This window comes from Prunus mume, linkage group LG2, assembly GCF_029339155.1.
Source record: "Prunus mume cultivar Tortuosa linkage group LG2, ASM2933915v1, whole genome shotgun sequence".
NCBI lineage: Eukaryota > Viridiplantae > Streptophyta > Magnoliopsida > Rosales > Rosaceae > Prunus > Prunus mume.
This window is the reverse complement of record NC_142699.1, coordinates 7649874-7660335: the sequence shown is the minus strand read 5'-3', so window position 1 is coordinate 7660335 and position 10462 is coordinate 7649874. Positions and strand designations below refer to the sequence as shown.

General features: G+C 35.3%; 1 protein-coding gene across 1 annotated transcript; it reads right to left on the bottom strand.

The window, feature by feature from the left end:
- Positions 1-539: 539 nt before the first annotated feature.
- Positions 540-8673, bottom strand: USP (UDP-sugar pyrophosphorylase). The gene is made up of 17 exons (XM_008221347.2): positions 8355-8673; positions 8161-8265; positions 7621-7737; positions 7271-7411; positions 6493-6595; positions 5561-5688; positions 5415-5486; positions 5223-5287; positions 4900-4960; positions 4679-4796; positions 3806-3930; positions 3460-3536; positions 2839-3004; positions 2565-2645; positions 1767-2006; positions 1115-1288; positions 540-926 (listed from the first exon to the last, which is right to left on the bottom strand). Exons 1-16 carry the CDS (start codon positions 8457-8459, stop codon positions 1154-1156), a joined length of 1839 nt encoding a protein of 612 aa, XP_008219569.2. The 5' UTR covers positions 8460-8673; the 3' UTR covers positions 540-926; positions 1115-1153.
- Positions 8674-10462: the final 1789 nt, after the last annotated feature.

Below are 10462 nucleotides of genomic sequence, written 5' to 3'. Positions count from 1 at the left end.
TCATCGGCTTGGCACTTGAGAAATGTCAAAGTCTACTTTTTTACCGGTTTTCTTCTCCTTTTGCTTTCGTTGAGACGTGACCCAATTGAAGTTTTACCTCTGTTGTTTATTCTTAGACCCAATTGAGAGTAGGGTTATGATATGTGCATTTACTCGGGATGGGGAAATCATGGATTCGGAAACTTAATAGAGAGACTTAACTTTGTAACTCATTTTCTTACAAGCACTAGTCATGAATGACCCTTCGTTTTAAACCCAACACCGCTCCCTCTAAGATTCCAAACTCGAGGAATAATTTGTGCACATGTCTCTCGTCACATAATTAATCATCTCTTAAGAGACATTCTCACCAAGTTTTCTCCCTTGACATGTAGGGGTGGCATGACATAATTGAGCAACCGTCCATAACCGCCCAAAGAAATAATAAAGTTGAATGAGAAACTACCGACTGATTTAAATAATTTTGTATATAAAATGCCAAATAAATAAATAAATAAATAAAAGTCATCAGCAAACATGAATTGAGTAAAGGTTCAGGATAGATCTTAAATATAATGATTCCATTTCATTTCGTAAGGGGGAAAGAAAGGTTGAAGACAATTTCTAGAACGGCACGAGGGAAGCATGGAATTTAAAAATGAGAATCACGTAACGAATACAAAAAATAATTGAACTCTTGCGAGCCATATACTGAAAGAAGGAATCAATATATGTGGTCCTAGTACGGACATAAAAGAATATTGCAAGAAATGCCATCATTTAATTTATTCTGTCTCACGCCAACAGAGTTTAGCCGAACGGAAAATGGTCTTAACTTGCAGACAAGAGGTCCCAGGTTTAAACCCCCATGACATCTAGTTGTGTGTGTGTGATAACTCCCCCTTCCCTTCAATTTAGACCATCGCTTGTACCAAAAAATAATTATTCTGTCTCATAGAGAAAGAAGAAGAGAAAATCAAATTTAGAAAAACCACACCACATTTTCATCTGACAGCCAAACTAATTATTTGTAGAAAAATATATTGCATTTCAATTTTGTAATGGCAAATTACAAAGGGTAAAGGAAATAAACAAAAATAAAAAATAAAAAATTCAGGCTATGAATAAGTATCACCTTCAAGGCTCTCCATGCCATGATCACAATAACACTTGTTTAGTTCTTCTCCAGCTGTTCAATCTTGTTGATTCTGAAACCCCTTATCCTCAGTTCCTCAGGTACCGAAGTGTCTTTGTAATCGACAGGTTCGAGGACCCAGCCCTTGTTTTGAACTGAACCTTCCACTTTTACCTGTTAAAAGGTGACATTATATAAACGTACAAAACCATATGCTTTAATTACAGAGAGACTTCCTTCTTTTTAATTAAAATGCCTCTGTTATATTGAAAACATAAATCCACGGGATAAGTAATGCTGCAAAACGGGAAAATATGTGAGTTGATTTAGACACCAAAGAAATTCAGAGGATATGAAGATAGCCTGACACTTATGTTTTTGGGCCCTCACAAATTTGAGTTGCAGGCAGCATTTGTGAAGAGCATATACATGGTAACTCTTACAATATGCGAAAATTTAGCACAGGCTAGGGGATTTGCTAATGCTGCTGATATTTTAGCTTATTCTGATTACATACGTGGAACTTGTGCATGTTTATCTGTAGTTAGGAAGTAATATTTATTTATTCTAAAAATAAAAACTAAAGTCTGTCATATTGACCAATCTGTGCAAATTTGTAACTTTGAAATCAAATTTTAGATTCTTCACATACCTCTGCATCATCAGCAGGATCAATAATAAGAGCCCCGTCCAAGGAGAGATCATTTATAAAGACGTTGCGGCCCTTAATAACCAATGTGGATCTCTGAGAAATTGAGCAACTTCCACTGACTTTGCTTTTTATGCCTGTAAAAGTGATAGCGCATTTTGGTTTCCATGTGATACGAGGCCACACTTCTACTTCTTGGCCATTGAACACCTGTTGTTCTGGATCAGCAACTTGGACTCCGGCCTGAAAGACATAAAAGTGAAACCCAAATTCAAACTCTGAGAGAGAGAATCACTGAATTCACTGTAGATCTGTGGTTTAGATCATGTTACTAGTTCTATTGAGGCACTGATGGTTTTCTACAGCAACTGAACATTTCTTATGCATGCATGTAGACCAACATTTATTAAAACCGTGCATGCATCACTACATGTAGAATGCAAGACTACCCAAATAAATGGAAACACAAACAGCCCTAAAGTGACCCTAGGTCATGGTTCAATTGGGGAGGCTCTTCTCTTGTTGGGTTGTTGTGAAGCACAGGTTGGATACCTAACTTCTGATTTGATAGTGGTATTATTCTGTAAAGTGATTACAATCATATACTGAGGATGATAGTCTGGTAATCAGAATAGCAGCTCCCCTGAGCTTCCTCATCTAGAAGCCATGGGGAAGAAGACCAAATTGATACTTGTAAAGAGCTAATGCACCATCCTCCAAGTATTCCAGAAAAGGTATAGCACAACAATAAAAGAAACCTAAGCATCATGATGTCAAAATACTATTCTTACTACTATTTACCTTTCTGAGAATAAGGCTGTTTGCACGATAAACTAACATTTCTCCAGAAGTTGCACTATGATATGGATTTCCCTTTGGTACCTTCAGTTAGATTCAAGCATATAATTAGAAATAAAATCAAACTGGCAACCCCAAACACCAACCTGCTATGGTAAAAGGCGGATTCAGCAGCAGAGTTTTTAATTCTTTCTTAACATGGATTGTCAGAAATTTGGCTGAGCATGTAAAACAGCATAAAAAGAATCTCTGGAAACAAGGTACTTAATTTCCATACCCGAGCAGCATCCTCAGGGTTGTTCTTCACAGGTGCATAAGCAAGCCATGGTTCCATTACCGTGAATCCCACCCTAGCAGTTGGAGGTAAAGTTTTTGGATAGTCTTGCATCATACACTCTAACCGAGTCGAGGACTTAAATGAAGTCTTGCTAGCATCTTTGTATCTGCAGCAAGATCAGAAATATTAGATAGGATGATCTATAGTGGAAAGCAAAGGATTACAGAATAAGAGAAATGAAGAATATATCATATATGTCAAGATTTGGAAGAAAAAGGTATTTCATTCTGAATTCTGGAGCAACAGTTCCATCCTGATATAATGCTGAATCTAACTTCTTTATAATGCCTTATCATCCAAAATCAGTAGGAGCTCCTACTTGCAAATAAATAATTTTACTTTATTACCTAGGGAAAAGATTTGAAGTACCCACACTGACATTTTATACTAGTGTGATTTTAATGACTTTGGGAAAGAAAAAAAATGCAGCTAAAAGAACCATTTTCAAATGTAAATGCAACTCCTAATATCTTCAAAACTTGATTTATGCACGAAATTAACAAAATACAATAGAAGCACAGCAGCAGAAATATGGGAAGTTCTAATCAAGTGGAGATTTACTTTGGGTTAACAAACTCCTTTATGGCACCTCCTGTTTTTGTGAGCTCCCCAATGTATGGACCAAGTTCCAAAATTAACTGCAAATGAAAAAATAAAAAAATTACTGTTTTAATGTTTTAAAATAAATTTGGTCACTATCAATGATATCAATTGTGATGATATCTACGAATTCCAGGAAGTTTTAAGATAAATGCACATTTCTATCATTATCAATTTACTGTTAATAGAAACACAATTTAAATATAGATGCCTCTCTCTGAACTAATATAAGGAATTTTGATAAAACTAGTGATGGTTAGAAACGGGGGGTGGAGAGAGAGAGATGAAAATCTGGCCAGAAGATTACTTGGTTGATATTCCCAGGGAATGGAGAATAGCCAGTCTCAGAATTGGCATCACCGTCTGGATACCCAGTTGCTCTAAGCAGTGGATCAAGCTGGTTGTACTCCACATTGATCACCATCGTCCTCCCTGAAATAAGTTTTGCAGATGAAGACATATGTGACAACTACATAACCTTTTACACTAAACACATTTAAGCATAACTGTAAAATAGTTAGATACCATGGTTTAGACACAAATTTAGGGGACACTGAGACTAAAGTTTTAGAAAGCAGCGTAGATTGGAGATATCTAAAAATTCCATACAGACATACATATACACATCTGCCAAATTCCATCTACATTCTACATAAGGAAATATTAAGTACAAGTAGCAAACATCTTAAAATCTATAGTAATCTTTTTCCTCCTGATTTAAAAGATCCAAATGTTCAAGAAAAGTGCCATAATATGGAACTGTCTCATGAGTGGTGAAACCAAGTGCTAGTTTTCTCTATAGGTAGAACTAAATTAAGAAGTTTCAAATATAAATCCCAAAGATGTAATTGGCATTCATTTTCACAGCCAGACATCAGATGAACTTTCAAAACAAAGAAAAAGAGTGGCAAGAATAGGTTGATTCATCTGAAATATGGAAGCATCCTTCATACATTGGTTAAACATTGTACAACAAGGGAAACAAAAGCATATGCTTAAATCACCAAGTATGGAGTAAAACAAAAGTGAACTGGAATAGACTGAATCAGAATTAAACCAAAGTCACTTGAAAATAACTTTGCACACAATGGCAGCCATCATACAAGTTAGCAATTCAAATCCTAAAACTGTGAAGATTATCAAAATATATGTTATAAGGAAAAGGAATTGTGTTATATACCATCAGCATGAGTAAGACGGGTAATTCCTCCAATTGCATCTTTTGCTTTCCGTGGCACAGCTAGGGAGTTAACATGGTATTGTCTGGTAAAACTGACACCCAATGCCGCTGGGATTCCCTACAAATTAGGAAATATAATAAGATAGGGTTCTGATTATACATCCAACCACAACTCCTCAAATGGCTTGAAAGAATAAGAGGAAAGCATTAAAGCAACTTACATTGAATAGAAGTCCATTAGTATCTTGGAAGAACAGAACCCATCTCAAACCAGCCTCACGCCTGTAAAATGATAAATAATCACATATCATGGTATCATCAGTCACAGAATAATTAGTAGCTTTAAATGTACTAAGGACCAGAAAAATTGTGAGAGATAACCACACTATTCAGCAAACTTTGAGCACACACAGAAGACCAATTGACATCTATCTCTTGATTTTTAGAATCTAGGATACCAAAATCATAAATTACAATAATAAATATTAAGTAAAATCATAGGGTGGCAGTTGTGCACATTCCATAATGATGAATAATGACATACCAAATATTTAGAAGGCCGCTAGAGTAGAGTAGTGAATGCACATCACCATGCCCGTGAGGTTTGGTCTACCAAAAAGAGAAACAGAAGAGGAAACAGACAAATTGAATACTTAGGGAAAAGGAAATAACAAAGTTCTTCAAACCCTTAGTCACTGAAATATAATGATTAGTTACATGTATGAGTAACTGTTACCTGAATCCTGTACTTGTTACGTGGGTCCACTGCAAGCCTGGCATCATTATCATCTAAGCATGCTACTTTTTCCTGTAACATTCTAGAGAATTCATATAACATCTAGAATGAGTTTTCTTCAACAACTCAGTAGTGACCACACGTACCTGCTTTAGAAGTTTGACTTGAGTAGGTTCCATTCCGAAATAAGAATTTGACTCTAAAAGCTCTAGTGTACGAGAATGTGTATCATCCGATGTCATTATAACCAGAGGAATTTTTGTTTGGGATTCACCTACAGATTCGAAAAGAAACACTGATATGATTGAAAAGACAAGGAAATTTAACACAACAATTGCCTTCACAATAATTAACTGCCTTTCCTAAATAAAACCCAAATACTTAGAAACCTATGCCACATCAAATAATTAATCTCACCATGTATCTGGCATGGTTTTATGTGCTTCTGGTGCAAAATAAGAGAGTAAGAATTAAAAAATAATAATAATCTAAGCATGCTGAGATTGGTCCCACATCAGCATTAAGTGCTAGTGTTGGACATGAAAAAAAAAAGAACAAATCTGTAGAGGGAACTTTTGCTCTTTCCTCACATCACAAATAGAGAAAAAGTTATATGTGAAACTTGGATGGGTTCCACGCAATGGTACCATGTTCTCTTCTATGCCGACTGGCACCTCATCATCTCCTATGCATGATAAATCCAAGAGAAAACTTCCCTATTATTATCTTTCTAATATTTCATCTTTGTTTCTTTCTCATTTTTCATTTTTCTAAGATGATCTAGTATTTAGGGGTCATGGTCAAACACTGTAACAGTCCCGTGTTACAAAGCACACACACACAAATGAAGTGTTTAACGCAAAGGACTAAAGTTTAAATTTAGAACCCTGTATCACTGGTTCCAGAATGCTGCTCTCATACCAGCTCGAGGTTGACATTGGCTTTTGAAGATCTTGTATTTCATATTCATGAGACACTATAAAGTAGAAATGGGGAAAGAGCATCTCAACATTAAAGGTAGCACTAGCATCCTACAAACTTTAACCACATACTATGTGATACTGAGCTGGTGACAAACCTGGTGGTGCAAGTTTAGAGTTAGCATCTTGAAGAGCCAGAATTGATTCAATATAATACTGTAAAAAGCATGTTCCTGTTGTGGTTTCTCTTGGAAGAGCCAACTGCAAAATGTAAACAATAGGTTACACATGTTGGCACTAGTTTAATGCAAGCTAATATGTGGCAATAAGTAATCAGCCCCATTAGTACTTTGGCATTTTTTGTATCAACAAGAAGATGTGTTTTGACATCAAGCTACTTGCATTTATCTAACCCAGTAAGATTAATTGCAAGCTATTATTAAATGAAAACCTGATATAATCACAGGAGATGTTCAACTTTGCCCACAAGGCCAACATTGCTTCATGTCATGGGAATGTTTGGTCAAGAAATATGTCCATAAGATTAATTTAGTACACCTCAAGAATGCCAACAATAGATCAGAAATACTACATTGAGGACTGAATAAAGTGCAAATGCATCAGTATTAAAAATATGAGCAAATGATTTGAAAATCAAATCTGAGCCCTGACCATGCTCAAAGAAGGCTAGAGCCTGCTTGACTAAGAAGATATTTGGTTCAGAAGGAAGGTGCTACACGGCAAAGATGCAAATCAAGAAGAAGACACTTGAGGCTAGAGAGGAGGAAAAAAAAACCAATAAGGAGAGTACGGATAAAACCATCAGAAATAATTGGTAAAAAATCATTGTAAGTTGTCTTGAGAGATGCAATGCGCTTGAAAGTATTAAAATTGACAGAAAAACTGAGTGACCATAGTTGACAGTGAATTAGAAACCTTAATCCCATTGTATCCCAGACGTTCCCCAAGCCCACCGGCAACGAGAACGAATGCAGCTTTCCGAGCTTCTTTAACACCTGCCTCCTCAAAACTGATAAAGCTGTCATCACCAAAAGTCAATGTTTCACCTGTTGGAACCTGAAATGTCATTGCTCAAGTATCAGTCTATCAAGTTTCATGTTGTCGATCAGAAGTCATTTAATAACCAATGTTCTATAAACAATATTAATAGCACAGTGACATCAAATGATATAGTATGGATCAATGGTTTTATACCAGTTATCCAGAATCATCAACTTTATCCAATGTATATAATATTTAAATAAATGAGACCTATGTACACTTACAGAAGGTGTGTAGCCGTCAAATGGGTTCTTTCCTGCTTTTGAATCGGCTAAGAGTTCTCTAGCAGTTTTGATGTATGATGCCAAACCCCCTGGATAGCTTGAATTAAGCCGAGTCACCTGTAGTGAATTTCAATCAGAAGACAACTTGAAAATATAAAATAAAATAGTATCGGAACCCACCAGCAAAACAACATTTTCCAGAAACACTGCCTTTTAAGGCAATGGTGTTATCTAGCATGTTTAATTACAATTTTTAAATCATGAATAAATTCTGGTTTTTGAATTTTCTATAAAACCAACTTTGTTCCAAAGCATATCATATATATGATTTAACATTTTTCATTCCTCTATCTTCATTGCTCAATTGAGTTGAAATGGACGCTATATGAAAGAAACGGTGATTACACAGAGAGTATCGAACTGTAACTTAGATCCAACGCCTCCAAATTTGCAAAACAAAATTCAATTTCAGATCCGGGGGAAAAAAACAAAAAAAAGGTCATCTTTTAAGCAAATAGAGACAAAAAAAAAACACCAAACCTGATCGAAAAAAGCTTTCTTTTCCTCATCATCAACACCAGGCTCCGCCCAATGCTCAAACAAATGAGTCTGTCCCGTTTCCAACAGGATCTTCGCCAACTCAATCTACAACTCACCAACAATCCCACTCAAAACCACTCCAAAAAAAAACACGCAATCAAAATTGTTCACAAAAACAATAATCCCATACGTACCTGTTCGGCGGTCAGAAGGTGGAGATTCTTCTGAAGATTCGGAGGGGAAGCGTCGATGCCGAGGTTCGATAGCTTCTCGGTGGCGACATCGAGCGCGGAAGCCATTGTTTCTGTGGCTAAGAGCGAAGAAGATACGCAGTAATGGAAGTCCTTGTTGTGTTCGACGAAAGTCCGAATAGAGCGCGAAACTGATGAGCTGCGTGCGGAATTGCTGTGGTGGTGGAAGTGGAGGGAGTGGCTTGCACAGAAACGGATTGTATTTGTATTGTATGGGTGGTTTTGTTTTTTCTAGATGCTGGTCACGAAATGTTAGTTATTTGGGCCCACTGTTTGCGTGCCTCTCTTGCATCTCCGTGACGTGGGCGTTTATTTCACGCTGTCGTTCTCGTCCTTCGAATTAATTCGGAAATTCCGTTGTGGTGATTGCAACAATACGGTGCCGTATAAAGGCAAATAGGACAACTATTGGTTTATCAGATTGTTTGTCTTCTTTTTTTTTTCGGAGCAAGGAGGATTTGAACTCGGAATATATTGCAACAAGAAGAGAAATACCTCATAGACCAAAGTTTCAGTTAATAATTTGTTTTATATTTTTGAATTTCTCCTTCGTACAAATATATCTAACAATCTACAAATCTTATTATCTTGATATAAACCAACGATCCTATTTAAAATGTACATAATTTTACTTATTTGAGCCAATAATATTGGTTTTTATAAATTACAAAACAGTTGTATGACGAGTGTATAAATTTATTTTTATAGACTATATATAATATTGGTTTAATGATACTTTTTTTTCCAATTATATTTTCTTGGAAAAAGGAAAAAGAAAAAGAAAAAAAAAGGGCACTTTCAAACGAAGCAGATGAGTGGACCAAGAATTCGGAGACCAAACATTGAAGGTTGAAGATGAGTTAGAAACCGGCAAAGCATGAAAAGGTTGAAGTGGTCAATCCTTGTCTTTGTCCGTTGGTAAATGATGAGTCGATTTTATATTATATATTTAACCCTATTCTTAGTATATTTTGGTTAATATTTTGGAAGAATTTTGATACTTTGAATTATATTTTCTATAGGACATTTGTAATCAAATGGACGAATTTTGGAGTAATTCCAGTTGAGGACTTACACTTAGATGATCAAAATATCAGCATATGCTATCAAGCATATCCTCCTCAAAACCTAATAATATTTTATCTGCTAGTTACCCATAAAATATAAATTAGGATGTGTAGACAAGTAATTTGATGCAATTTCTGTTGGAACATCACCCTGAAATTGAGGAGGGCTTCTTGTGATTAGTAATTGTAAGTTCCCAACATCACGCTCTTAAGGGTTGCATGGTTTTTCAAAGGGTTTTCACAAAACTTAATGAGTCTTGCATGTTTAGATTTGATCCATCAACTTATGTTAGATATACGTTTGCTTGAACATCAAAGGAAAATATGCATTAGGAAAACCTAACTTCAAAGCATATATGTGGAAATTCATAAGTAATTGATAGAATTGCATAGGATTGCGATGGTGTTGGTTGAACCTAGTTTTCTCTAAATTGTTAGTCTTTAAAAAGAAATCATTTTTCTTCTTTACTGATTTCTTTATCTAGTTAATCTTTTCAAATTCATAAACTTCAAATCTTTGATAAAATCTATGTTATTAATTAAGAGTTAGTTTAATTACAGATTAGTCAAACAATCTTTGGGGACAACGACCTTGCATGAGCATTTATACTACAATTACCTTGTATTCTTGCAAGTATATGATTTTAACCTGTTTACACAGGTACTAAAAATCCTATCAGTAAACCTGCTCTACATTTGTTTTACGATGAGCATATGCTATCAAGCATATCCTCCTCACCTAATAATATCTTCAGTTACCCATAAAATATAAATAATAAATAAAAGGAAGAAATTATATCCCCTTCTTCTTTTCCCAACTTACCAAATATCATTACTACTAATACGACTAGGAAGAAAATATTTGGTACTAATTTAACTTTTTTTAATCATATAGTTTTAAAATAATAATAATAATAATAATAATAATAATAATAAAATAGATATTGAGGGAGAGAATTTTCTCATACACACCCTAGCAATGTG

What these genes read in the sequence shown, in the direction of transcription:
- USP (XM_008221347.2), bottom strand. Translation starts at nt 8,459, where the DNA reads ATGGCTTCCGCGCTCGATGTCGCCACCGAGAAGCTATCGAACCTCGGC. An exon ending in CCGTCTTACTCATGCTGATG is followed by an intron (nt 3,931 to 4,678) that starts GTATATAACACA and finishes AACTTATTTCAG; the next exon opens with GGAGGACGATGGTGATCAAT. An exon ending in ACCCTGAGGATGCTGCTCGG is followed by an intron (nt 2,646 to 2,838) that starts GTATGGAAATTA and finishes ATCTAACTGAAG; the next exon opens with GTACCAAAGGGAAATCCATA.